This window comes from Rattus norvegicus, chromosome 7, assembly GCF_021556685.1.
Source record: "Rattus norvegicus strain SHRSP/BbbUtx chromosome 7, alternate assembly SHRSP_T2T, whole genome shotgun sequence".
Classification (NCBI taxonomy): Eukaryota; Metazoa; Chordata; class Mammalia; order Rodentia; family Muridae; genus Rattus; species Rattus norvegicus.
In genome coordinates, this window is record NC_141540.1 from 138,493,739 (window position 1) to 138,521,675 (window position 27,937).

General features: G+C 53.4%; 1 protein-coding gene and 1 long non-coding RNA gene across 10 annotated transcripts; one reads left to right on the top strand and one right to left on the bottom strand.

Moving 5' to 3' along the window:
- Positions 1-306: 306 nt before the first annotated feature.
- Positions 307-23,155, bottom strand: Rapgef3 (Rap guanine nucleotide exchange factor 3). 6 transcript variants are annotated; one of them, XM_087558863.1, is made up of 29 exons: positions 23,067-23,155; positions 22,590-22,684; positions 21,952-22,164; positions 16,505-16,558; positions 16,310-16,416; positions 16,015-16,136; positions 15,472-15,640; positions 14,831-14,915; positions 14,099-14,159; positions 13,936-14,012; positions 13,616-13,762; positions 13,163-13,275; positions 12,781-12,869; positions 12,447-12,525; positions 12,096-12,255; positions 11,925-12,007; positions 11,375-11,414; positions 9,117-9,198; positions 8,669-8,815; positions 5,874-5,971; positions 5,356-5,481; positions 5,099-5,280; positions 4,742-4,832; positions 4,587-4,637; positions 3,711-3,798; positions 3,304-3,368; positions 2,536-2,590; positions 2,370-2,441; positions 307-994 (listed from the first exon to the last, which is right to left on the bottom strand). In XM_087558863.1, exons 2-29 carry the CDS (start codon positions 22,593-22,595, stop codon positions 876-878), a joined length of 2,781 nt encoding a protein of 926 aa, XP_087414989.1. In that variant the 5' UTR covers positions 22,596-22,684; positions 23,067-23,155; the 3' UTR covers positions 307-875.
- On the top strand, positions 22,596-27,198 carry LOC102548155 (uncharacterized). 4 transcript variants are annotated; one of them, XR_015625988.1, is made up of 5 exons: positions 22,596-23,012; positions 23,595-23,734; positions 23,927-24,110; positions 25,943-26,005; positions 26,507-27,198. It is a non-coding gene; the product is annotated as an uncharacterized LOC102548155 (long non-coding RNA). The 4 variants fall into 4 exon arrangements; XR_015625986.1 differs by having other exon boundaries at positions 22,715-23,012; positions 23,917-24,110; XR_015625987.1 differs by lacking the exon at positions 22,596-23,012 and adding an exon at positions 23,300-23,489 and having other exon boundaries at positions 23,917-24,110.
- Positions 27,199-27,937: the final 739 nt, after the last annotated feature.

Genomic DNA, 27,937 nt, shown 5'->3' on the forward strand with positions numbered 1-27,937 from the left:
CAGCATATGACACCCAACAGGATCAAGGGCAGATGGAGAGAGTACAACAGGAGAGGGGAAGTGGAGGACATTAGCTGCAGCTGGACTTTCAGTCTGTTGTTGTTGTTGTTGTTGTTGTTGTTGTTGTTGTTGTTGTTTGCAGAGAGCTGACATCCCCTGTGTGCCTGGGACAACACTGGAGCCCATCGGGCAACTGTCAGCCTCCCTAGAGCCCAACCCGAGATGGTGGGTCTGCTTTTTTGCACCCAGGGAGCAACCTCCTCCTCTGGCTTTTCCCTGCCACACACCCAGGCTGCAGAACACACATATCTTTGTTAATTTATGGGAACAATACAACTCCACAGGGACCACCACTCTAGGCAGCGGCTTTGCCCACACCCAGCTGTTTATCTCAGATGTGTGGTGAGAATAGCAGAACTCCCCACCCTCTCCCAGGCAAGGCACCACCCAGTGCTCACACACACACACACACACACACACACACACACACACACACACACCATGCAGATGTGAGCTCGCTGGCTCCTGTGAAAACAAGCACAGGGCCTGGCATCCATGGACAGCACAGCTGCATGTACAGACATACAGACATGCAGAAAGCCCGGTGGGAGGGCTCTCTACTGAACCAGAGTCCTGCACCTCCCAGCTCTCCTACCCCTCTGGGGCCTCAATGGCCCCTTTTCCTTGGCCGTGAACATCAAAGATCTTCACAGCTGACAGTCATCACAGAGGACAGCTGCCTCGACACTGCCCACTCCAGGGCCTTGAGTCCGCTCTGTGGAGAGCCCTGCCCAGCTGTGGCTGGCCTCTGGACCTCTTGGTTGCACAGGCTCTGGCTTTCTCTGAGAGAAGTGCCTGCTCCAGCCAGTCCTTCCTCATGGTTCCAGTTCCCGGGAGAGGCGGGACAGTTCCCGCTGGTTGTCAATGACCTTCAGCTGCTGGACATAAGCCCAGGTGCTGGCTGGACTCCGGGTGCTCAGGGACTGCTCGGAACCTGGAGGGAGGGAGAACCATCAGAGAGGTAAGGCGCCATGGCCACTTCACGGTGCCTACCTCTCTCCAGGAAGCAGCCTTAGCTCTCTCTTCTTCCCTACCTCACATCCTCTCAACGCCAGTTCCCAGACCACTGTCTCTCCCACCACAGAGTCAGGAGGGCAGAGGCTGCAAAGTCTGAATAAAGAAGACCCCACACCCCACCACAGTCTCAGCATAGTAGGAACTAAAACAGATATGGTGGTGCACATTTATAATCCTGGAGCTTCAGGAGCTGAGGCAGGAGGATGGAGAGTCCCAGGCCCTGTTTCAAAAAACAAAACAAAACAAAAAAGCAAAAACATCCATACATGTGGTACATGCCTTTGCTCCCAGCACCCAGGAGGTGGAGGCATGGGGATCTTTATGAGCTTGAAGTTAGCCTGGGCTACATAAAGAGGTCCAGGCTAGCAAAGCCAAAAAGGGAAAGGAGCAAAAGCTGGAGGGATAGCTCAGGGTGTAAACTGCATGTTGTGTTGTGCGGCTGTAACTCCCATGCTGGTGAGGCAGAAATGGTCAGATCACTGGGGCCAGCCTGACAGCCTAGGACGCCTGGTATGTTCCAGGTCAGTGAGAGCTTGTCTCACAAAGAAGAGAGAGTGGGTGCCCAAGGAAGAACACCCAAGGCTGTTCTTTGACCACTGCACACACACGTGTGAGCCCATATGCATGTGGATGGCATCCGTCCTCACACACATGCACAGGTGCATACACACATCGATGAGAATAAAACTTGCAAAAAGTTCATTGTGCATGCAGGTGTGAGATAAGGCTTTTTTTTTTCTTTTTATTATTTTTAAATGAAAGCACAGGCTATGGCTCAGGCTTGGAATCCCAGCCTGGGTCATGAGGCAAGCCGGTCTCAGATAAAAATCAATCAACCAATAAGCAAAATATAAAATAAAAACAGGAGTGACTCAAAACTCATCATAGTGGCTGCTGCGTGGAGAGAGAGGCAGAGGACAGTGGAGAACCAAGTCGCCATCTGTGTTTCCTGCCTTGGACTGAGCCAAAGTCTCGGAGGATTATCACCATGGATGTATCTATCTGTGAGCACAGGGCAGGCACTGTGATCTGAACCATTGGCTACGACTACTCCTTAACTGCATGAGCTCCCATCAGATAAGTGCATAGGTTGGAGTTAGCACACGAGCTTCACCTCCAGCACTTCCCCCCTTAGCTTGAGCTAGCGGCCGTAACTTTCCCAGACAGGTGCCAACGAACTCTACGCTTACGTATTGTACACGTACGTACCGTACGTACGCTTACGTACGGCACGTAAGCGTCCGGCTCTGTCCCAGCTACGCCAACTGTCAGTACCCTGTCCCACCACTTACATGTGGAGATTCTTGATGCCTGGCTGTCCTCGTGGATGTGGGAAACCCGGCTTCTGAGTGGTGATAGAGGCGCTGGGCAGAGAGAGAGAGGGAGAGTCAGGGAGACGGCCACGCAGAGCCTCCGCGGGGGTGCTGAGGGGCTCCCGCCCAGGAGACCACCTCTTACCGGTGCTGTGGCTTCGGCAGTGGTGGAGCATCCGCACGGCTCTGGCCATCATTCGCTGAGGACAACACAAGAGTCAAGAGATCTGGCCTGTCAAGAGTGTCGCCTGCATATGGGGATCTGGGAGTGAAGCTCCCTTTGAACCACGCTGATAGGGACTAGGGTGTCTATAAAAGACAGGGTTATGGCTGCTTCAACCCAGTACATCCAGACGCTCAATGGGAGCGAGGCAGTAGCTGGAAGACAGAGGGAAGGCTAAGAGATAAGAGCTGGAAGGGACTCTTACTGAACAGTGTGATTTTTTTTAAAATGAAATTTATTTATTTTATGTATATGAATACACTGTTGATGTCTTCAGACACACCAAAAGAGGGGATCAGATCTCATTACAGATGGATGTGAGCCACCATGTGCTTGCTGGGAATTGAATTCGGGACCTCTGGATTAGCAGTCAGTGCCATTAACCTCTGAGCCATCTCTCTCGCCCAGATCAGTATGATGTTTGAGGCTATCATTTAGTAGCGCTAAAGGCAGACCCTCCCATGTGCAGTAAGATGAGACGGGAGCTTTTAAAAAAACAAACAAGGTCTCTCTAAAGCCCAGGCTGTTCTTACACACAGTCCTCCAGCCTTGGCCTCCTGCCTACTGGGGCTACTTGCATGCATGTCTGGGGCTCAGGTTCCAACAGTGGACACCCACTTTTGCCCCTTCCTGGGCAACTAACATTGCCAACTAACACAGGAGGTAGGAGCCCACTGTCCTCAAACTCACCATCTTCTCAAAGTTGATGAGGTTTTCTACCAGTGTGTGGTTCCCTTCATGAATGAAGGTCATGTCTGCAAAGGGATGATTTTCGTTGCTTATAGGTCCCCAAATGCCTTCCTCTCCTGCATCCCAGGGAAGGTGAGAGGCCAACCATGGGAAGCATAGAGCCTGTTCCAACCACACGGTTCAGCCTGCAGCAGCCTCTGAGCCATGGCAACTCCCTGGTATCTCTTGGGGCATCAACCACAGCCTTTGGCTCGCAGCCCTGCTGTGTTCCCGCCCTAACTTCTTTCAGTTTGTCAACCTCTGATTTAGCTGAGCCCTCCCTGTGTGTCAGCCCTTCAGCTGTCATCACCACAGTGTTGAGGGGAAAATGAAGCCCAGGGATGGAGGCGGGAGAGCCCAGGGCCTACCTTTGAGTAGCAGGGGCATGAAAGGGATGACAGGAGGAGAGAGCTTGGTGAGAGCCAATCGGTACACTCGGTGGTTCCAGGAAGGGTCCTGCAAGGAGAGAAGGCTGCCCTGAGGGGGACTTTTTCATCCCACACATGATGGTCCACCACAGACCCATCCTCACCTGGGTCCCAGGCCACACTGGAGAGGCTCTAAGCCAACCTCCACAAACCAGCCTCCCCTCACACTACTGTTTGTAGACCAGTGATGAGGCCTAGCTTTCTCATTTCCCAGTGCCCCCAGGAAATCTTCATGGTGATTAATCTCAGAGGCCCCTCTCAGCCTCTCTACCTCTCTGGTGGGTGTGTTCCGCTGAGCCCCTTGGATCTCAGTTTTCTTGATGCCCAAGGCTGAAAACACCTTGGCGCTCTTGCTACTATGGAAGGATACAAAACTTTCAAAAGTTCCAGGAAGCTCTACCCCTGTCTCATTCCTCATTCCTTCTGTCTTACAAGTCCGGTCTGCCAGCCCTTTAAGGGTCCCGGAGGGTCCAGTGACACCCTCTTACCTGACATACAGTGCGTCTTCTGCTCACTACCTCAAGGAATACCTCTTTGCTGTCAAGCTCAGCCCAGTCCTCGGGCAGAGCCTACTCTTGAACCTCAGACCTATGACATCCCTGGGCCTTCTGTGGTCTCATATCCAGGGCAAACGTCTTCTCCATGAATAACAGTGGGTAGAGTATATACCACAAAGCCCCTATCACTATACTGAACGCCCTCAGCCAGTTCCCACAACCACAGGCCAGAGGGACACAGGCCCTAGGTGGGCACTGAAAGCCTTGAAAAGCCCAAGATCCAGGGTCCAGAGAAAGTGGGAATGGGTTCAGCACTCACCAGCAACCTTTCCAGGGCCGAGTACAGCTTCCGTACTTTATGGGGCAGACGCTGTGAAGGTGAGACAGGTGAGGGGCCATGGCTGGGAAGAGAGAGCCATGCTAACATCCCCCAGGAGGTCAGAGGACTGGCCTTGGCAGATCCGGGCCACTTACCTCCCAGGTGTGGGCCAGGCGGCTGATGGCCGAGTTGCTGAGGCCAAACATGACCGCAAAGAAAGAGTTGAGATTCTTCTGCTCCTTGAGGCTGTGAGCACAAGACCCAGACACACCCTCAGAGGAAACCCCAATCCCCAGGGATGCCTTTGTAGGGTGGGTGGGTCAAGTAAAGAGCCAAAGGCACTGGGAACCCAGGAACAAAAAGGAAGGCAGATTGGGCAACACAGTGGGCAGGGAAGGGGGTTAAGTAAGGGTGGCCACGGGACTGGCGACACACCACACTGTCTCCACACATTCCACTATCCCTCCATACCCATCATCTTCACACACTCCGCTGTCCCAGTAGGCACTCACTGGGCTGCCAGCTTGATGAACTTCCGGAGTAGCTGAGCCCGGGGGCCAGGAACCGGGCAGAGACAGAGTTCGGTGGCCACCCAGTACTGCAGCTCGTTGAAGCGTCGCATGAAGCGCTCCAGGTTTGCAGTGGTGACGTCCCGCAGGTGCTGGGGGCCCAGTACATAGTGGATCAGCTCCACCTGGACAGGGTAAAGACCAGGTCAGCATGCCAGGCCCGGTGTCCTGCCCACACCCCTCAGCTCTACCTCCAGCACCTGGTGGATCCTGTTGAAGAGGTTCCAGTCATGCTCTGTGAGCTGGCCTGCCAGGTCCTTGGCACTCACTAGGTCCAGCATCTCAGAAGAACCCAGAGTGGGCCCCAGCTGCTCAGGGTGTGGGGTCTGCAAGAGAAGAATGCTCAGACACAGGGAGGACCTGGGACAAAGACTCTGCCTGCGGTGAGAGGGACAACAGACAGACGGGGCATCGAGAAGTAGAGAGGCTTCTCGGGTCCACGAATGGTGAAAAACAGGCTCTCCTGAGGGGTCGCTGTTCTGACAGCTAACAGCAGGCCTAGCATGCTGGAACTCTGGCTTGAGCCTCTGGAGTCAGAGTCTAGAGCTAGCCCCTCTTTCCCCTTAGCCATCTCCAAGTGCTGTGGCCATCCCTCCCTTTTCCCTGTGGAGCAGCCAGAGCCAAACGCCTCCCTCTGGCCTCTGTGGCCATCCCCCGGAACCCACCCTGCCTCCTGGTCCCAGAGCTTCTCAGGCTCTGGCAGCCTGCCCGTCCCTACCAGCTCGTGCACTTCCTGTGGGTCGACAACAAAGATCCGCTCATTGAGCCCCAGGGATGTGGCCACACCGCGGGCATCTGGCTGCAAGCCAACGACATCTGTGAAGACAGCAGAGGCTGTGCTGAGGGGAGGTGGGTGGGATGGAGGCCAGGGAGCAGCTGGAAGCCCTGTCTATCTGAAAGTTTTCTTCTTCTGGCAATGGCCGGGTAGAGACTCTAAACGCACAGGCACTCGTGCCCAGACCTCGACACTGCCTGTAGCGTTGACTCAGGTAGCAACTGAGACTGGGCAACTGCGGATAAGACGTCAACCTTCCTGACCCTCCATTTCCTCCTCCATAAACGGAAGCCTGTAGGACTCATCCCAACCACTTCCCAGGTCATTTCTACATGTGTGGCTGCTGCAGGTAAAAGACGTGTATAAAAAGCCTTCTGGAAATTAGGACACGTCCTATCTACCTCTAAATGTTGACTTTTATCCATTATAAACTAAACAATGCTTTGAGCCTTTGACCAGTGGCTTCCAAAGTACGGCATACAAGACTACTCATGTGTCCAGAGAAAAAGTTAGCTCTTCTATTTAATCCAATTCCCTCCATTTTCTTTCTTTTTTTTAAAGGTTTATTTATTTTACTTCTCTGAGTACACTGTAGCTGTCTTCAGACACACTGGAAGAGGGCATCGGATCCCATTACAGATGGTTGTGAGCCACCATGTGGTTGCTGGGAATTGAACTCAGGACCTCTGGAAGAGCAGTCAGTGCTCTTAACCACTGAGCCATCTCTCCAGCTCCTCTATTTTCTTCCTTTAATCCATTTCTTCTATTTCGTGTATAGCTTTATTATCCCATGTTGAGGAAGTGGTTTTATATATAACTTATACACAAGTGGACACTTACGGAGATTTGTAATAGAGCACTGGTTAGTGACCATCAGTGGTCTGAAAAATGACTGCCACATAGTAAGATCTCAATAAAGGAAGACATTGGTCAGCAGTAACTCACCAGGTAGCCACCAGAGGGCATTGCTTCCCAGAGCTGAGCACACAGGTGAGCTCTAGTGTCACTGGCTGACTCCTGAAGGGTGAGGGCTTTTCTCTTGCCACAGTTCCCTGACAGCCCCAGTTCCTGACTGCTGGGCTCTGACTGTCCAGGCTACACTACTCAAAGACAACAATGGCTTTTAACATGCCAAATTCTCCCAAAGCAAGTCCTGAGAACGTAGACAGGTGTCTAGGCAGAGATGTGCTAGACTCAGGGTTGCATGCTTGACGGGCATCTGCAGTCTAACGGCTACAGGAGACTCTCAGAATAATGCAATTGCTTGGCAGACAAGGAAATGGAGACTCAGAGAGGCCCAGGGTCTCTCTGCTGGGTAGCAGTTAATGCGGAATTTTCTCCTGGCCCCGGGAGTCTATGTTCACCCTCATCCGGCAGTTCTGTCCTGGTTGCTGGAGTAATTCTAGCACATAGCCCATTCCTGCTTACATAGCTGACCCTTCAAAATGTTTTCTCTCAGGGCTGAAGAGGTGGCTCAGCAGTTAAGTACACTGGTCGCTCCCGGAGAGGACCTGGGTTCTATTCCTAGAACCCACTTGGTGGCTCATAACCTTCTGTACCTCCTGTTTCAGGAGATCTAACCCCCTCTTCTGACTTTCACGGGAATCAAACCCATGTACGGCGTACATTTAGGCAAAACAACCAATACATCAAATAAAACTAAAGCTATTTTTTTAAAAACCTTATCTTTAAAGTGTTTACAATCCTGGCTAGTTCATCATCCTGACACAAGCTCGACTCCTCTGGGAAGAAAGAAACTCAAGTGAGAAAATGCCTCCGTCGGGCTGGCCTGTCCCAAGCCTGTGGGGCATTTCTTGATTAACGAGTGATCTGGAAGGCTCCGCCCACTGTGGGCGGTGCCACGGGGGAATGTGGCCCTGGGTCCTATAAGAAAGCAGGCAGATGTTTCTTCCCTTCACAGGGGGCTGCTAAGCCGTAAACTGAGCTATACATTTGCCTCCCCAAATTTCTTTTGATCATGCTCTTTACCACAAAGCCAGAAAGCAAACTAGGAGATCTGCTGAGTGACAATAAGACTACCTAAAATCGAAGGCTAGCCACACGCTCACTAACTCCATTAGCTCAGGGACCTTGCTGGTTTCCATGGTTGTAAAGAGGGGATAGGATTTCCTCTTTTTGAATGGAGAGATGGCTCAGTGGATTAGAGCACTGACTGCGGGTTGGGGATTTAGCTCAGTGGTAGAGCGCTTGCCTAGCAAGTGCAAGGCCCTGGGTTCGGTCCCCAGCTCCAGGGGGTAGGGGGGGAGGCACTGACTGCTCTTCCAGAGGTCCTGAGTTCAAATCCCAGCAACCACATGGTGGCTCTCTCTGTAATGAGATCAGATGCCCTCTTCTGGTGTGTCCGAAGATAGCAACAGTGTAACTTATACATAATAAATCTTTAAAAAGAAAAGATTTCCTCTTTTGAGACAGTGATGGGAATGAAGGAGTGTTTAAGAAGGGCAGATGTCAGAAAGCATCCTAAACGCTTTCCTCGTTTAATTCTCACAGAATTCTCACTACCTATGCTTTACAAATGAGGAGCTCACGCACTCCACCCCTGGAGTCACAGCCAGCAAGCTGGGTCTCGAGCATTGCCTCTGAAACAGTCAGAGGAGATGTGGTAATCCTGCCCCAAATTCAGGGCGTGAAAGCAACACTCAGAATTCAAGGTTGTGGGTTTGGGCCTGAGGGTGCTCTCTCCCAGGGTAGAGAGTTAATGCAGAGACACAACTCACCACCGGCAGAATTGACCTTTACCAGCACCTGCCCCTTGGTCCAGTGGTCCTCATGGGCCAAAGCTGCCATCACTTCCCTCACGGAGGCTGTCACCGGCAGGTGCAGGGTCAGCACCGAGTGGTCGGGTCTGCAGATATCATAGGGGACTGGAGAGGAGGAGGGGATGAGCTGGAAGCAGGTGCCTGGTCTCCCCTCCCTAGGGGGAGCAGCCAAAGGACAACCATAGGGCAGGAAAGGGGGATACAAGGAGAAGCAAAGTAGGTTGGTGCCAAAGCCCAGTGGGGAGTCCTAGGGAAGGAGCACAGGTGGCTGACCCGCTTGGCAGCTACAGTAAAGGCTGTGGGGACATGTCCTCCCCTAGCCCAGAGCGACACCAGCCAGGCAGGGGAGACAGAGATGGCAATGCTGACACAGTCTACGCCCAGCTTGCTTATTTATCCCACCCACCTTTGTCCCCGACTCGGATGGCCCCAGCGCTGCTTGGGAGGGGTTCCTCATGGTTAGGAAACCAAACAGGTGCATTCCGGGCCTGAAAGGGGAAGAGGAATAAGGCTCCAGAGTCCACGGACGACATACAGGGCAAAGTCAGGGAGGGCCTTTGTGGTGGCGACCAGCAGGGACCCCCAAAACATCATATTGCCAGGGGCTCTGCTGGTCGCCCGAAGCCAAAGTCTAGGGAGGACAGGGAGCCAGGCTTGAGGAGACCCAGAGGTCAAGTGCAGGCCAGTCATATGATACGAGGGGGGTGGTGTTCAGCCATCTCCATAAACAGGGCCAGGGCTGTTCTGGGATGAAAATGCCTGGGCCCAGTTTTTTTCTGCTTCTTCTTCCCTTCCCTCAGCCAGCATTTGCTACAAAGTGGGCATTGTTCTGGGCATCTAAATATTCACAGTAGTCCTTTGGAGAAAAAATATTTTTAGTCCTCATTTTGTGGACCAGATAAATGAGGCTCGGAGAAGTTAAGTGATGGGCTAGAGGCCACACAGCCACTGCTACGTGGCTAGAAACGTGCTCTCCCTGTGCCCTTGTCCTGCAAGAGCTGCCCTGTCCCAGTGGTCCGCAAATACCAGACAGCCTCCCTGTGAGCGGTCCTAACATGGGCTCACCTGGCTTCGACTCTCTCCAAATCTGGTATTTTCTCTCTGCCTCTAAATGGAGCTGCCCCCTACCCTCTGCCCCTTCCTAAACAGCTTCCTCAGAGTCCCTACCACGAGTGCCACTTGAGCACCTGAACCTGTGCTGGGCTCACCAGGGCCCTAGCTTTCAAGTTACATCCCCATCTGTGAACCATTGCTTCAGACTTCTCCAGGGGTCCGCTGTGCAATTACTAGTTCATGCTCCTCGATACTCCCCAAAGCTTACCACTTTCCTTTGGGTCCCCAGTGCCATCTCTCCTACCTTAAAAGTTCCCCCGTCTGGGGTTGGGGATTTAGCTCAGTGGTGGAGCACTTGCCTAGCAAGCACAAGGCCCTGGGTTTGGTCCCCAGCTCCGAAAAAAAGAAAAGGGAAAAAAAAAGTGCCCCCATCCCCAGGTACACAGCCACTTCTAACCCACCTGAGTAGAGACACACTGAGCTAAGGACAGAAGCCATCATTGCTTGTCCCCTTTAACCTCAAAAAGGTTCACAAGCAGGAGATACTCTGGCCCCTGACCCCCTTCCTGGTCCCCTCTTCAGCCTCTAGGGCTGCCTGGGGCTGTGTCTGTCAGCTCCCAGGACACCTCTCTAAGCCTCAGGGTACATCAGCAAGTCATCTTCTCTCCACCCACTTTCTCAGGTGCTTCTGTTTCACAGCTCTGCTCCACATGCAGAAGAAGCAAGTCTCTCACGTCCAGCCCTGCATCCTGGGGGGACGTGACCGATGGGAACATACAACACATCACAAGTTCTGGCGTGTGGGGAGGAGCCTAGTATTGGAAGAGCAGAAAGGAAGAATCGTAGAAAGCAGGGTGAGGAGTATGAGGTATGAGGAGTCAAGTTCCCTTAGCAAACAAAGAAAAGCATCTACAAGATGAGAGTGCTTTGAAGAAACCAGAAAGGATGTCTGGGGATGCTCGGATGGGATATGGGGAGACCTCTTGGGGACACACATTCTGACTCTGTTCAGAACAAGCAGGGTCTAAACAGGTAAAGGGTGGCAGAAAAAAGGCCCATGCAGAAGGCAAGTGCAAAGGTCCTGGGGTGAGGCCATCTGTGAGGACAGCAGGAAGGAGCCTCTGGCTGGCCGGGCTGGCTGAAGCCAAGGTGCTCACTTTTGAGTTCACTTCCCTATGACCAACCCAGCCTCCCTTCTTTCCAGTTCTTTCTCCTACTACTCTTCAACCAAATCTTAACTCCAGTTGCAACTCCACACCTCGTCCCCAGCCTCGGCTGGGAGTGGGTTGGCCACCTGGAGCCCCGGGGCAAGCCTTTTCAGACCATGTGAGCTCCTACGCCACCACCCACCAGAAACCCTTGGCTCTCAGAGATGAACCCAGTCACCTGTCTCATCTCCTAGCTACAACTGCAGGCCTCGTGAGTCACCTCCAAAGGAATAAAAGCTCCTTAGGGTAAGAATGAAGGTATCCCCTTAAACTTAGTAGCTCTCACAGGACCTTCTCTGATGCACCCAGCATAGGTCAAGGGCACTCTGGGTGTCTGGGCTGGAGGGGCAGAGGAAGAAGCCGGGCTGGGCAGAGGGAGAAAAACAAGAGGCAGAACAGGCACCTTGGTCTGAGGAGATACATTCCCACAGCCATTCTCCAACCTGCAGAGAAGAGTGAGAGAGAGAGAGAGCCACTGAGGACCCTGGCAGGTAGGGTGTTCTCAGGGCCAGTGGCCACAGTGGTCTGGATCCCATCTTGCCCCCCCACCCAGAAGTTCAGAGGGATGTGGGAAGAGCGTACACAGGGCAGCGGGGTGAGGTGCGCTTAAGACCCGGACGGGCTTCTGTGGTTTCTAGAGGCCAGAAGGAAGGAGGAAGCAGGAGCAAGATACAGGTTCTTGGGATCTAAAGAAGCTCTTGCCCTTGAACCCCAGCTTCTGGGGAAGCAAGATTAAACTCAGAGGAGTTGATTGCTGGGCAGGGCCAGTGGACCTGGGTACCATAGTCCACAGTAATTGGCCAAAAGGGAGACATAGGCACACAATGTAAAGCACAAGCAAATGAATGACCGTAGCATATGTGGGGACAGAGCCTGGAGGCCTGGATGCACCAGGGCCAGCAGCTCAGCCTCTGCTGCACAAGGAGGACCCATGAGCTCTGGTCACTGGTCACCTGTGGTGTCGCCGTCTCTCCGGATACTGTTCCCTCAGCAAGTTGCTAAGTCGGGTATCTCTGCTCACCAGGTCTGAGAGTTTCTGGGAAGGACCAAGAGTCAGCCCCTGGGATGGTTGCAGCTGCACCTTCATGGGTCAGCCCAGCCAGCCCAGCCATACTCCCAGGTACCTGGAGGAAGCTGGTGGCCACGGGATCTGAGCGGAGCATGGGGCTGTAGAGGGCCACCCACCGGCTGACCAGACGCAGAATCTGCTGCCTCTTGTTGCAGATGTAGGTGCTGCGTTCCTGCTCGCTGCCCCCGGCAGGCTCTGATGGCTCCACGTGGAAGGTGGACACCAGTCAAGGGAACCACAACATGCCGTCCAAGCACCCGCTGTGCAGGGCCCGACTGGGTCAGGCATGCTCCGGGTGCCAGGGAAGGGTCACGGCAGCCACTTCGATAGGGATTACTTCCCGCACCTCCACACGCAACACACCATCCCATGCCCTACCCACAGCATCCCGGGGCTGGAAGGATATTGGTGCAGGAGGGCGGCAAAGAGCTGTGTGCAGGGCATGAAGACACTGTGCGTCAGCAGGAAGTCACTGAGGAATGTCTCTGTTGGGCAGGGTTAGGGTTGGGAAGGGATTTCAGCCCAAGTCATAGCACACCTATACTCGCGGCAGGAATATACGTCCCCTAAGTCAGCACAAGCAAGGGAAACAGTGCCCAAACCCTATGACGGTTCTCTCCACCCAAGCGAAGCGTACTTCCTGCCAACTGCCCGTGTGGACCAATCTAGAGCCTGCTGAGGTCAGGCTGCAGTGACCTCCTGATGACTCAGAGAACAGGGAGAGTGTCTTCTGAAGCTACCTGTTGGGTCATGAGCACTGGAATCCGGTCTCATAGCCTCCAACAGGAGTTCTAGGATTTTCTCTGGGGTGCCAGACATTACCGTATATCTAGGGGGAAGACAGTCAATCGATAGCATGTGCCCTAAGAACATCACCCCTCCGTACACAGACATCAATAATGGATAACATCGTGCCTTCTGATTGGCCAGCCCTATTCTGTCTTGGAGAGGAGGCACTGATACATCCTCTCGGTCCCTCAGTCCCTCCTCAGTGCCTCATACTCCTAGATAGCCAAGGGACATGACCATGGCATGGATACCAAGCAAGGCTTGGAAGTGGGAGAGGTAGTGTGTAGGGCAGCGTGTGGAGCTGCGTGGGGAGAGATGTGATAGGCTTGTTACCGGTTCCTGCCTGGGGTCGGAGGGCGGGAAGGGCCAGCACCCTGAGAGGTTCTCTCCAAAACTAACACCACTTTGCCGTGTTCTTCCAGTCTCATGGTTTTTGCTTCCACATCCTGGGGGAGGAGCCACACCGATGCTTAACACACTGAGCTGCTTGCCAGACCTCCTGTACTACCTCCCTTCCAAGTCTGGAGCCCTAGAGGCCCCTAAGGAGCCCCCGCTTTTCTCCAGATACACCTGTATCAGATCTCTCAGTCTCAGAGCCTCCACAGACCCAACCCCCTCAATCCCCGCCCCTCACCTGCCAGTCCCTGGTCTCTCACACCAAACTGTCAGATGACACCAGTCAGATGCCAAGTTTCCTTACAAATTCTCTCTGATGCCAGCGCCTTTGCCCGTACACCCACCATGTTCTCACCACCCCCAAACACTCCCACCCAAAAACTATGGCACCTTGATGATGCGGTTGAAGTCCTGCTTGTCCACACGCAGAAAGTGACAGTTATTTTCTCGAAGGATGATGGTGGCTGCTCGAGGTGCGTCGTTCACCAGAGCCAGCTGTCCAAAGTCATCTCCCTCGTGCAACGTGGTCACCAGCCCCTGAAGCCAGGACTCAATCACAGCCTGCCCCTACCCACCAGCCCGTGGGAGGGACAGTCTCAGACATATGTGTGGGGTCAGCAGCCTTGGGGCTACTATCCAAAGGAGTGTCCATGAAGTCACGAAGCAAAGAGCGTTGACATCTACCCCGGTGGGCTGGAGGGAGGGCTTACCTTGCCATGGGTCACCACATTGACAGATCCCTTCCAGATAATGTACCATGAGGTACCCTTGTCCCCCTGGCTGAACACTGACAGAAGCACCAATCAGATTTGTCCCCTCCTACCACCCACCGTTGCCCCCTCGGCTCCAGACATGGTGGCCAACCCGACTTACACACAGTTCCTGCCTTGCTGTGTGGTTCAAAGAGCAGAACAGCAGCTAGTTCCCGTTTCACCTAGGGGTGGGGAGAAGAAGATCAACAGAGGTAAACTGGGGGAGAGAGACAAGCTGAGAGACAGGGTACATCCAAAGACAGCACCAGAGGATAGAGCTACAGTCAGACTGCTTGTCCCTGGGACATGGCAGAGACAAAGTAAGGGAAAGGAACGGACAATCTTTAGACTGACGGCTGGTGGTTAAGAAACTAGGTGGAGGGTTGGGGATTTAGCTCAGTGGTAGAGCGCTTGCCTAGGAAGCGCAAGGCCCTGGGTTCGGTCCCCAGCTCCGAAAAAAAGAACCAAAAAAAAAAAAGAAAAAAGAAAAGAAAAGAAACTAGGTGGAGAGACTGGAAAGATGGCTCCGTGGTTACGAGCACTGGCTACTCTTCCAGAGGACCTGGGTTTGATTCCCAGCATCCAGATGTCGGCTTACAACCATCCGTCATGTCAGTTCCAGGGGATCCGATGCCCTGTTCTAGATTCCATGGGCACCGGGAGTGTGTGTTATGCACAAGTATATCCATACACGTGAAATGATAAAATAATTTAAAAACTGTAATTTTGAAAGAAGAAGACCTCAGGTGGAAATCTTCAAGCCATGGGGAGGGAACTGCCCTCCCCCGCCGTCACCCCCATCTAGAAGTAGGAAGAGGTCTGGCTAAAGAGCAGGTCTGTTGCATACACTGACCGAGTTAGAAAGGTGAGCCACCGCCTTGATATGTAGCAGCTCCTCGAAGATGAGGTCCAGCTCTTCATCTGTACGCTGACCCGGGCTGCAGGAGCAGAGGAAGCTCTGGGAACTGTGGACCAGAGCCAAGGAGGAGCCACCCCACACGCCCGCTGGGGCCTGGGGCCAGGTGGCTATTCCACAACTATCAGTCAAGACAACCGTTATCAATAGCAGGCTTTGTGGGTGAGCCTCTGGCACTAGGCACTGAGCTAAGCACCTCCCATGCAATATTCCTTTCTACGCTCGCAAGGACATGAGCACCATGATCCCCACAGAAGAGGAATCTGGCTGGAGAGGCCCAAGTCACCTAGTGAGTAGCTGGTTGGTCTAGAATTTGAACCCTGACCTGTCTCAGTCCAAAGTCCACACCCTCTGTCAGTAGGGAGGGTCTTCACACCCTCTGGCCTGATACCCTCAGGAATAGAAACGGTCTGGGATGTGGGAGCTGAGATCACGTAGCCAGTCCGTGGCAGAATGAGAGCTGAGCTCAGGCCTCTACCACCTAGATCCTTCCTCCAGATGACTCTGGGAGCCTATGAGGAAGGTTTGAACGGAAGGCCATGTGGGAATGGGAGCAGAGGCCAGGGTTCTCTACTCACGACTTCCGGAGTGCAACAGTGAGTAGGGCATCAGGCCCTCGCTGGGAGAGTAGGGCCATTGCCTCAACAAGCTCCTCTTCCACGTCATGAGTTCCTGCAGGCTGGGGCTCCGGTCCAGGGAATCTGTAGAATTGGGCGTCTCGGTCCTGGAAGGTCCAGTCATGTTTTACTGGGGAGCCAAGGCGTAGCAGAGAAAAGAAAATCAGGCCAAGTATTGAACTTAATTCTAACACTATCAGAATGCCTTAATCCATCAGCTCTCAAACCATGTGTTGAAACCCCTTTAGGGGGGAGGTCACATATCAGATATTTACGTTAGGATGCGAAACAGTAGCGAGACTACAGTTAATGAAGTAGCAACAAAGTAATTTTATGGTTGGGGCTCACTACAGCACAAGGAACTGTATCAAGGGTTGGTCACAGCATTAGGAAGGTGGAGAAGCACTGCCTTAAACCTCTCCACAGCTCCCAACAGAGTCCACTCCCCAGGTCAGCCTTCCCTACGCCCACCCAGTCCTAGTGCCCAATCAGAGCTCAGCTCACCATGGCAAAGGGCACCCTCATCCAGCAACACCTGGCAGATGCCCACAGCTTGGCTCCGTGAGTGGACCCCAAGACCCAGAGCCAAGATCCCATCCACTAGCTCCCGGCCAGAGCAGCACTGCCTGTGGGAAATGCAAGGGGGCCTGAGAATCAAAGTAGGAGGGAGCGGAACTCTATCCAAAGGCACCTTACAGGCCCAAGCCCAGCTCTTTCCTGCAAAGCCGGGCTGGGCCCAGATGTCTGCAGGAGGGAAGGGAAGGGAAGACAGCAGGCAGGACCCCAACTCACGACCCACCGATGTAGTCGCAGATGGTATTTTCTGTCTCGGATGAGGGTAGGGTACGTTGCCAAGAGATGACGGTACAGGAGCTTCCCGGCCTTGTGCACATGCTCTGTGGTGGCCTGGGAAGGAGCAGGGGGAGGGCACCACAAACTTAGGCCCCGCCCTCTGCAGCTTGTAGCCCCTCCCAGCTCTACTGTCATTGCGTACCTGCTCCAGGCTCACTCTGAAGTCCAGGGAGCCCTCACTGTTGGTAAGTGGCGTCTGAGGACAGTAGGGAGAGTTTGCAGATCAGTGGGAGGCCTTCAAACTCACGGAGTGGGACCCCTCCCGCCCCTCTCAGTAGACATCTTTTCCCACACCAGTGTGCTGCAGGTGAGAGCCCCAAGATCCCTCTTCTGTGCACACGGGGTCCACACTGCTCAGGCTGCCAGGCTAACAGGCCCCGCGTGTGGCTGGTCCGGGTGGAGCTAGAGGACGTTGGAAGGTGTGATACAAGACTCATGAGAGGCCAGGGCACAAACATCGTGGCAGGCCTGGGAAAACAAGCTCCCTGCTGGGACTACAGGTTGACCTCAGGCTCAGGTCTGTGCCCAACTACAGGGTCCTCCCTCTGTAGGGCTGTGGCTCAGTTAACAGAAACACAAATTCTGGAGCCAGGCTCTGTACTAATGGTGTTACCCTGAACAATATCTCTGTGTCCAAAATCTCTAAACCATAACTAAGAGGGCAACTCGTGGGGACGAGTTGGCACAGACTCAGGCTTGTCTCTTTCTAGCAGCAAGCCACTGCAAGCCACATCCCTGTAAGAGTGGATAAGGCTTTGGAAGCCCATAAGTGGCTTACCATAATGATGCCCTCGGTAGCAATGTCGCCACCAGGGACTCCTAGGCAAATGTGCCCTGCATATCAGCCATGAAGGCCTCTCACAACCCCTTTTTCCAACCATCTGAAAATGGAGATTTTTATGAACAGCTCTGGGCAGGCTGCTCTGTTCCCTACAAGCCCTCCCAAGGCATCCTTACAGCTCACAGAGCACATCCACCTTCCATGAGGTGCGGTAGGCAGAGATGATGTGTTCCCTTACGACTTTCAGGGAAACAAGTCTTGATGTGAATTCAAGGGCCCTGCATAATTCAACCACACATGCGCAGGATTGTTAACCAGCTGTGGGTAAACCGGAACTCCCACCCAAGGCAGTCTCATTTCCAGTCCCACCCCACCCACCACATCTCCCTACACTCAAGGACCTGGAGAAGTATTGGCAGCTCTGGGATCCAAGTCCTCTCTCTGAGACTGGCAGGTCCTAAGCACAGGCAATGTTTTCACTCTATCCAGGCAGAGACTCGAGGTCTGACATGAGTGCCTGCCTAGCATGGGGTAGAAGTCACTAGGTGTCCCAAGGGTATCCCTGCCAGGGCCACTGGCCCAGTCCAGTGCCAGACACACAGCCCTAGAGACTCAAGGACAGGAAATGAGGAGGAGGAGGAGGAGCCAGGAAGGGAGGAAGAGCAGGAATGTCTCCATCCAGGCCCTGTGTTGGAACAAACAGTGCCCGAGTGCTAATGACTTCTTGTTATTCATGTCAAAATGCCCAAGTCACCCTAGCTCCTGTCCCAGCTCCCTTTGGTGGCCACAGCCCAGGCTCTGGCTGGGCTTTGTTATTATTGTTGTTAGATTTATTTGTGTGTGTGTGCGTGCGTGCGTGTGTGTGTGTGTGTGTGTGTGTGTGCGCGCATGTGTGCATGTGTACTCATAGACAATAGAGGAGGATTAGATTCCCTGGAACTGGAGTTATAGGTAGCTGGGACACTGTTGCTGGGTTGCTGGGAGCCAAATTCAGGCCTTCTGCAAGGTGGCAAATATTCTTATCCACAGAGCCGTCTCCAGTCACTTTTTTTGGAGTTAAGGTCTCATGCAGTCCAGGCTAGAGTCTCTAAGTATCCGAGGATGACCTTGAACTCCTGATCACTACACAGGACTCCATGCATGTTAATCGAGCACTCTACCAACTGAGCCCACCCTGCCTGGAATTATCCTGACCTGGGCCATACGATCAAGCCGGTCACTTCCTGCCCTACCTACCCCAAGGGCTGGGCACAGGAGTCTGAGAACAGTAGCCTGAGAAGGCAACCATAGGGCCTTTTACTTTGCTAAAGAAAGCGGAAGCCAAGGGAGACAAATTCACTGCCTAGGGTTACATAGTTGCTGAGAAAGGCAAGGTTCTAGGTGCTGCCTCTGTGTGAAGCAGGTGTCTGGATCCCATTTCTAAGCCAGAAAGAAAGAAGGGGGAAAAAAAGGTTACAGTTACATAACCCACCTAACAGGTGGTAAACAGCACTCACACTGGAACTGTCTGACTCCACAAGCGATGCTTTCAGCCCTACCGCCTCTCAGGAGTTCAACCCTGTTCTCACTTCCTCACTGCAAGCCACAGCCACAGAAATAGCAGAGCATTGTGCCCTGGGGAACATTGTACAGGCAGAGCCGGGGACCCTCATAATGCTCATGTGAATGAAAACCTTGGGGACAGGCAGGGAGAGGACCATGAATGAGCAGCAGTGGGCGTGTGTGTATGGCCTCCAGATGCCTGTGTTCCAATGCTGGTTTCTGAATGGCAGCCAGGATGTGTAACCTTACCCTGATTTAAGCTCTCTGTGCACAAGCTTCTTGTCTGAGAAGGGGATTGATAATAATAGTACCTACTCCCGCGGGTCATTATCATATCATTAAATAGTGTAATAATCGGAAGCCCATGGAATGGTGCCTGCCCACACTGCTTGGCAAATGCTAGTGCAGTAACTGAGCCTTCATGTTGGTTTATTTTGGGGGGGGGTGTTGGTTTTTCAGGACCAGGTTTCTCTGCAAAGCCCTGGCTGTCCTGGAACTCACTCTGTAGATCAGGCTGGCCTGGAACTCAGAGATCTACCTGCCTCTGCCTCTTGAGTGTTGGGATTAAAGGTGTGCGCCACCACACCTCACTACTTTCTTATTTCTTATGTGTACCTACTACCTTGACATATGGGCCGTGGCTGGCCCTGGACTTGGTCTCATGGCCCTGAGTATCATTTTGAGGTTCTCAGTTGGCTCAGCCTTCCCCTACGACCTCTTCTTAGCCTGGGACAGGAAGGAGCCCAGGTAAAAGAGGATATGCTGGCATTAGCCAGATAGCCAGCCCCACCCTCGTTCCCTGTCACTAAGTGTCAGAGTTTGGCTGCAGGGAGAGTCGGGGACGGTGCAGGGACCCACCAGACCAGTTCCTTCGGTCATGGCTAAGGTCCTAGGCCAGGTTGTGCATGGAGCAGGGACACGAGGGTGTCGGAGGTATTCTGCAGGTAGATCTTGGGTATAAAACGCAGCTCAGCCACTCAGCAGCTGTGCAGCCCTTCACCAGCTGCTTGACCTCTCTGTGCCTCCCTCTTCACATCTGGAAGATGAAACCACTGGGACTGGTCCCACCAGGCTGTTGTGAGCATATTTAGTATGACAAAGATGAAGCTGTCATAAGGCACGGGACACAAGTACTGTGACTCTTAGCCACTGCCATCATTTGGACGGATTTGATTTGGAGATTAGAAACACTCCCCCCCCCCAAACTGTCCAGTCTTGTTTGCACCTGTGGGGCCAGCCAAGGTCACCCTGAGCCTTTTTTGTTCCCACATATAGTACAAGACCTCATCTCTCCCACATCTTTTTCAAAGCTGTTTTCGCCCCATTGCTATACTGCCTTAGCCATAGTCAGAAAGTCCTCTCTACATCTGGCTGCGAGCCCCACCCCCACCCCCCTGAGCTACCCTGCCTTCTTTTTCTCTTGTCCTGGTCTCTGATGAACTAAATCTTCTTCAGAAGGTGAACCCACTTTCCCCTGGGTTTTCTAAAGAGGGAGGTGTAGCCTAAACTGCCCAGGCCTGCCTTCCTGGACTCTGGTTCACCCTCTTCACCCCGTGCATGCACATGCCCTGCTGGCACTTGCTGCCTCACAGGAACACTTCATGAATCTAATGAGCCATAAGAGAGCCAAGACATGGGGTTGGGGATTTAGCTCAGTGGTAGAGCGCTTGCCTAGGAAGCGCAAGGCCTTGGGTTCGGTCCCCAGCTCCGGAAAAAAAGAACCAAAAAAAAAAAAAAAAAAAAAAAGAGCCAAGACATGCAGCCTCCAAGGGGGTCAGAGAGCTTCCGAAGCACAGGCACAAAAGGTTCAATCTATCTTGCTCCACCCATCAGGAGGGGCATGGTAGAAAGATGGGGAACAGTGGTCTCTAGCCCTAAAAGCCAAATACGTTATTCCTAGAAACCTAAGCACATTGCCCCCATATCTGGCAGAGGAGGGCTTTGCTTCCAGACCTTTGACCCCCTTCACACTCCAACAGTCCCAACCTTCATGTGTCCAGCTTCCCGTACAATCTGGTCCTTCCTTTCTGAGGTCTTAGGGGAGAAAGAGACTGGAGAGGACTTCTCCACCCTCTCCAACTTAAGATCCCAAGAGATTCCCCAGTGACCTCATTGTCCTGGTAACTGACCTTCTCCCACCCCCTACCTAGCTTCTCCAAGCCTGGGAGGGACAGGAAGCTCACAAGTAATTGCAGCCTTGAAAAGGAGGGCGGGTTCCAGCCGGCTAGATCCCAGCAGGAACTACCACAGTGACCCGGAGCCTGAGTAGGGATGAGGGGTAGGACGAGTCTCCTCCCACCCCCAACCCCTATTAGAAAGACCCAGGGAGAGAGGGGCAAGCAGGGGCTCCACTCCAGTGCCAAGGGTCTCCTTCTTTAGACCCACCTGGGGCTTTCTCAACCCAGACTCCTCTATTAGAAATGGAAATAGTATCTGGACAAGATAGGAAAAGGAAACAATCAGTGCTGATATGTTTTTACTCAAAAAGACTTGCTGGTGAAAGATGATCCTTTCCAAGATTGTCACCCATTCCTGTTCTCTCCCCACCCTCCACTCAGTACTCTTTGCCCCTACACACACACACACACACACACACACACACACACACACACACACACAGGGGGGGGGTGCGGGGGAGGGAGAGAGAGCGGAGCATACAGACAGGACTGTTGAGCCTGGTAGTTGGGGAAAAGGATTCCAGGAGCCAGGTTCCTGCCTTTCCCCCTCCCTAGCCCCTGTCCTTCTCACTGGCTTCCTTCAGCAGTCGTTCTCCGCCCTGAAACCTCTTCAGTCCCCCGGTGGCCAGGTGCCAAGCTTTATTCACACAAATACCTCACCCTAGGAGCCAAAAAACAGATTCAGCCCAGTTCAATTGTTCACTAAAGGAGACCGTTGCCACGGTGATGTGTCAAGAACAGTAACCAAGCTAATTTCACCCCCACTTGACCTGGCCCCACATCTCCCACTGCCTCACAGAAAGAACTCACAACATGTAAGTCCACGCCTGGCACACGGAGGTGATGGGTAAATGATAAAGCCCTTTCTTGCTCGCCCACCGGTGGCTGAATGGGGCAGCGCACGCAGCACGACGTGCACACGGGGCACACAGGCTCATTGTGTGAGCAGCCACACACACTCTGCCACCAAACTTCCCTGCCTTCTATCCATCCAGATGTATTTGTCCTGGAGAAAGCTGCCTGACCCGCCAGCACTACAGTCCAGACTCTTCCAGCCCTGACCCACCCTGGCAGATGGCCGGTACTCACCCAGCGAAGTCCCTGGATGCAGCTTGGGCGCCGGTGCTCGAACACTAGCTGGTAAGAGCAGCACCGGGGACGGTGCATTCTCTTCAGCACCATATTGAGCAGCGTGCCCTCCGGAACCACGTCCGGGAGACCTCCCACCTGCGGTGCCCCCACAGCTGGACTCTCCACCACAGCTGGGCCCACCTGCCAGTGGTTCTCACCTGGCCAGCTGACCTGTGATGGGGGGAGGAAAGTGGACAGCCATCGGCCGGAGGAGCTGGACCTTCCTACCACCACCCCAGGCTTAGCGTCCTCTGGACTTGGACTGGTCATGCGGAGGTGCGGCAACCCTGCCAGGAGCCGGGGGAGGGACAGGAAGACCTGCCCCGGGTCCTGCTGGTTTGGCTCACCTAGGGGTCTCCAGCTTGACTCACAAAGATGAGGCCCTTCTCAGTTCTGGCTGGAATTCGGCCCCACCTCACTGCCCATGTCCTGAAGGCATGTCCACCTTTGTACACACACTAGATCCACAGAAGTAGCTTTTCCTCAAATTCTCCTCCCCGCCACTCTCTCCCACCCAAACTCCCCCACGTGTCGGCTTCCTCTCCCGCCCTTTACAGCAGGATTCCTTGGCCCTGACCCCGTCCCACCTCACTCACCTTCATGTTTCTTTTCCAGCTCACACCGCGGTGCTTGCCCTAGCAAGAGGCTGCAGGAACCCTGGAGTGCCCCAGGGCAGCTCCACCCGGGAATCCTGGAGGGGGGATGAGTGAGTCCCTAGCGCAGGAAAGGGTCAGCTTCCAGCAGGACAGGTTGCCGGGAGTAGCGAGGTGCAGGGCTGGGCAGATGGGGTTAGTCCTGGGTGAGTAAAGGGCTGGGGGCGTGGGGGAGCCCCCACCCCTCCCCAAAGACTAAGGACTCCGAGCCTCCGCCTCCGTCCCAGATGTAAAAGCCAGCTGGCACAGGGCGTTCAGGCGAAGCTGCAGCTGGCACTGGTCCGGGCGGGAGCTGTCACACCCCCTGCGCTGCCCGCCCCTTCCCCTCCCCGGGACAGGGGGCGGGGAGCAGGCACCGGCTTTATGGTAGGTGTGGGCATAAGGGAAGGGGCTGGGCCAGCAGTTGATGGAGTCCCGTACCCTACTACGTCAGTGGGTTCAAGCTCTTGTCCTGAGGTCTCAGCGGGTAGGAAGTGCCGAAGGGTATCTGCCCCAGCCGCTGCCCGAGTGCCGGGTTAGGGGCGGTGATGGCTGCACCCGCCGCCACGTGGCCAAGAGGAGAAATGCAAACAAGGAAACTAGGGAAGGGGGAGGGAGTGAGTCATGGCGGCCCCACCCCGGAGGGAAATCCGGGCTGGGGCCGCTTCCTGGCCAGGGGCGTCCGGCCTCCCGTTTGGGCTCAGGGTTTCCAGAAGCCCAGGGCTGAAACTGGGCAGCCTTCCCGTGGGGGAATCCCGTTGCCTGGCCTCCCACCTTTGCCCTCCCAATCGCACACACTGGCGCGGGTGGGGAAATTGAGGCTGGCGGAGAGGGACTGCATTCCAGACGGAGAGGGGCAAGTGGGTAGGTGTAAAGTGCCGGGACTTGACTCTGTGGCAGAGTTTCAAAGACAGGATGGGCTTTGGGGGCCCTGCCCCGCCCACAAAGTGCTCCCCTGTGCCGAGCTAGGTGAAGGCAGAGCACACCTCCTCCTTGGGCCTCTTTCCACCGTCGGACAGATGGCTGGCACTTCGTCTCACTCGCTCCTGCTTTCTAGTGGACAGACTGTGACCTGGGACTGTGATTTCCCGTAATTGCTCAGGACATCGGTGAGGGTTTAGAAGAAGGCACAGGTTCCACACCTACGGTTCTAAGCCTCTCTGCCCTCTTCTTTCCCACTGCCATTAAACCTGGAAGGGGGAGGTGGGGCTAAAGCCCGTTTCCACCCAGCACTGAGAACTTTAACCACCCCTTAAAAACTGAATTTAAATGCGGTTTTTCTTTCCCCGAGGGCATATTAGCACGACTGATTTAACTCCTGGAATTCCGATTCCATCCTATTGGCACGAAGTGGAAACTCGGAGCTTTGAACAAACGTTCCAGGTGGTCTGTAGTGCCCACCCTTGGAGACACACTATTGAAGATTTCTCTGCGCCTCTCTGAGGAAAGAGGAGGACCTGGAGACAAGTCTGCCTCACAACTCAGGTTCCTAGAACTTCGTAGAATAGCTCGAATACTTGGTCTGAAAGAATAGGAGATGGGTGGTCTCATGTGTGCAGTTGGGGGTGAAATGGTGGCCACAGTCAGGATGCTGGACGTGGCCTAGAAGGTCTTGCAAAAGAGTTTCCTGAAACTAACTGTGGAGTAAGAAGGGGGTGGCTTCTACTCCTGTCACCCCATTTAGGACAGGTGAGAAAGATGTTGATAGATGTGGCAGGACCTGTAACTAATTTTTTCAATGCATTGGTTTTTTTTTTTTTAAGATTTATTTATTTTATGTATATGACTACTCTGTAGCTGTCTTCAGACACACCAGAAGAGGGCATCAGATCCCATTACAGGTGGTTGTGAGCCACCATGTGGTGGCTGGGATTTGAACTCAGGTCCTCTGGAAGAGCAGTCAGTGCTTTTAACCGATGAGCCATCTCTCCAGCCCCTCAATGCTTTATTTTTAATGATGGTTCTTAAATGCTTAAACTTGCCTTTAGCCCATTACCCACCAGAGGCAGTGGGTAAGGATGAAGAAGAAAGGATGCCGGGGGGGGGGAGGGGGCAGTGGACCTGTTTAGATAGTCTGGATATCGGCAGTTCCGTTCACAGGTCAGCAGCAGCTCGATCCACGTGCAAACACTTCACGGATAAGTTCCGTAGAGTCTGGTTAGTAACAGCGGTGATGTGACCTAGCAGAGAGAGCCAGGCCTCAGCCTTGGCTCAAGTCAGCAGGAGGGACCAACAGGAGAATCAGAAGTCCTCTCAGGAAAGGGAAGACCAGTGAGACCCACAAGTGTTGCACAGCTAGCTGTACCAGCAAGACAAACTCTGTCTCTGTCACTCTGTAGAGTCCTGTTTATGCCCTCCAAATATTCCCCGGTCCTCCATGAGCCTTGCCTCCAGACCCCAGTCTGTGGAAATGGCAAGAAACTGCAGTACACCCCAGAAGTTTTTTGGTGCATTTCTCTCTATGGAATCCTGACAAATGCAGCTCACCTTAGCCTTTCACACCTGGGTCCCGCTTAATGAAATGTTCCTTCATGTGTTTGCCCCAGCAAAACACCATCCAACTGACTTTCCAAAGAACCTTTAAGTTTCCACTTCAAGGACCTACTTACCTGTTGATCTAACCATGTGCCTGGCCCTGTGTCCCATCCAGGCTGTCTGGCTCTACTCCCCCCACCCCCATCCCCCAGGATACTCCATACACGCTCCTTACGCACTACAGGCATCCTTTAGATTGCAATGCCTAGAGAAGATACTAAGTCACGGGAAGGGGCTGGAGAGATGGCTCAGCAGTTAAGAGCACTGACTGCTCTTCCAGAGGTCCTGAGTTCAAATCCCAGCAACCACATGGTGGCTCACAACCATCTGTAATGGGATCTGATGCCCTCTTATGGTGTGTCTGAAGACAGCTACAGTGCACTCACATACGTGAAATAAATAAATCTTAAAAAAGAAAAAAAAAAGACACTAGAAGGGGCTGTGTGTGTGTGTGTGGTAGCCAGGACCAGCCAGGACCAACCAGGACCAGCCAGGGCTAGCCAGGGTATGACAATTACTATCATTTGACAAGATCTACCACCTAGGAGACCAGCCTCTGTCTCTCTGAGAGTGTTTTAAGAGATAAAGCCCATCTTGAATTCAGGGTGAACCATCCTCACAGACGGGGGTGGGGGGTGGGGGGCTCCATGAAGGAAAAGAAGGGGAGCTGAGTGTGACGTAACCACGTAAACCATTCGCCTTCCTCTACTCTCCATGCTCCCGTGGTCCTCCTTGGTACACTGCCTCAGCAAAGCCTGCCTTAAGTTGCTCTTGTTTGTCAGGTCAGCGAGAGAAGCATTCAATGCACAGGAAGCACCTGAAGAAAGCTATTCAAATGGGCAACAGTGAGTGTCCCAAACCCATTGGCCCCGTCTTGCCTTTCTTGTCTCTGCCCTGGGAAGCTACAATGTTGCCTTTTGTGCTCACCTAGTCACTGGTGGCCTGAGCCACCAAAGGGATTAACTGTCCCTTCTGTGGCGGCAGCAGCCAGGTTCCCTGCCTTCTGCCAGTGCAGTGGGTCTTCTCCGGATTTGCAATTACTGCTCATTGGCTGTTCCGTTGAGGCTGAGGCCTGGGGGCAGGGGAGGGGGAGCCGGTCGGTCAGGGAACCGGGAAGGATGTCTGAAGAAGACATCCAGGCCAGATGGGTCATCTTGGAGGTGATCAAGCCATATCCTGTTGCAGCATCCACCATCCCCAACTGTCATTACCTGCCTGGTAGGGATCTTAGACAAATAGTAATTAGGGTCACCACGCACTAGGCCCTGTTCTTAATACTCCATATACACTAGCTTAATTGTCACAACAACCCCATGAGACAGCTTTATCGTTGTCCCATTTTTCAGATGAGGAAGCTGAGGCTCCAAGATGTCAAACAATTTGCCCAGCATTTTTTCTACCTCACGAGCAGTGGAACAACAAGCGATTCTACCCAAAGGGTCACTGAATCTGTTCTTCACCGTTCTGGCAGAAAAATCGCAACACTTCCTACAAAGAAGAAAAGCTCACATCAGGAGTTCTAGCCCCCCCCCCCCCCCCCCGCCCTAGGTATTCTAGCTCTGGATGTCAGAGAGCTACTTCAGATCCATTTGGTACAGGCTGTCCCTTCATTGGTTTCTGCCAGAGTACAGGCCCCCTAGGAGCCCCCATGTCTCTTCAGGTAAATGGCAGCTGCCCTGGGGACTGGGCCTGGAGGTAGGACAGTTGTGGAGGGCTCCTGAGAGCAAGGCTTTGACTCTGGACTGCGTTTTTTCGACGAAGGCCTCTTGACTGACTCTGCACACACTGAGCCCACAGCTTCCTGGATTTCTACTGGAGCCTTAAAACTCCATGTGTCTGGGGGCTGGAGAGGTGGCTCAGTGGTTAAGAGCACGGACTGCTCTTCCTGAGGTCCTGAGTTCAAATCCCAGCAACCACATGGTGGCTCACAACCATCTGTAATAAGATCTGATGCCCTCTTCTGGTGTGTCTGAAGGCAGTTACAGTGTACTCATATACAATAAAATAAAATCTTAAAAAAAAAAAAAAAAAAAAAAAACCTCCACGTGTCCAAACTCCCTTCCTGTCCAGGGGGTTCCTCCTCCTGTTTTGCCTCTCTCGGGCTCCTGGACTCCTGCCAATGTCTAAGCAAGAAACCTGTAAGGTAACTCGCTTCTCCTACAGTCAGTCAAGCACCTAACACATGCGTGTACCCACTGGATAGCTCATCTCTCCGTTCCCCGCTGCAGCCCAATGGAGGTCTAGTGGCAGTTACTGTGGGCCACCTACTGCTGTCTCTCAAATGCCATCTTCTAGTCCTTACAGCTTTTATTTGCAAGTGGGGGAGCTGAAGTACGGAGAGGTAAAAGTCACTTAACCAAGGTCACAATGATGGCAAATGGGAGAGCCACACCTGGGTGTGTAATGTCAGTCCGAGTTCCTATCTGATACTTCTTCAGCCACCTCTCCTGTCCCTCATCACTACCTCTGGTTCACCTCCCTTCATCCTCCCTCCCTCCACATCTTTTAAAAACTCTCGAGTCCATTTGACATTTACCGCAGTTTCCCAGGAACTGTGTTGTAAAACTAGGTAGCAGGTGCCACCTTCCACCTCTAGGGACAGGCAGACCCGGTAGGCTGATAGCTTACTTTGCACACACAAAGCTCTAGAATCCACACCCAGCACCGAATCTCAGCGCCACAACCGAGCTGGGGTGCATGCCTGTAATTCCAGACTGGAGAAGGGGAGGCAAGAGGATAACAGGTCCAAAGTTGTCCTCAGATATATAGCAAGTTCA

Bases quoted from the DNA above. Each gene is read 5' to 3' on its own strand.
- Rapgef3 (XM_087558863.1), bottom strand. The intron at 14,160-14,830 runs GTCAGTGTATGC...CCCCACCCCTAG, and splicing joins TGGCTCACCTTTCTAACTCG to GTGAAACGGGAACTAGCTGC. The intron at 5,281-5,355 runs GTGCTGGAGGTA...TACCCTGTCCAG, and splicing joins TCTTCAACAGGATCCACCAG to GTGGAGCTGATCCACTATGT.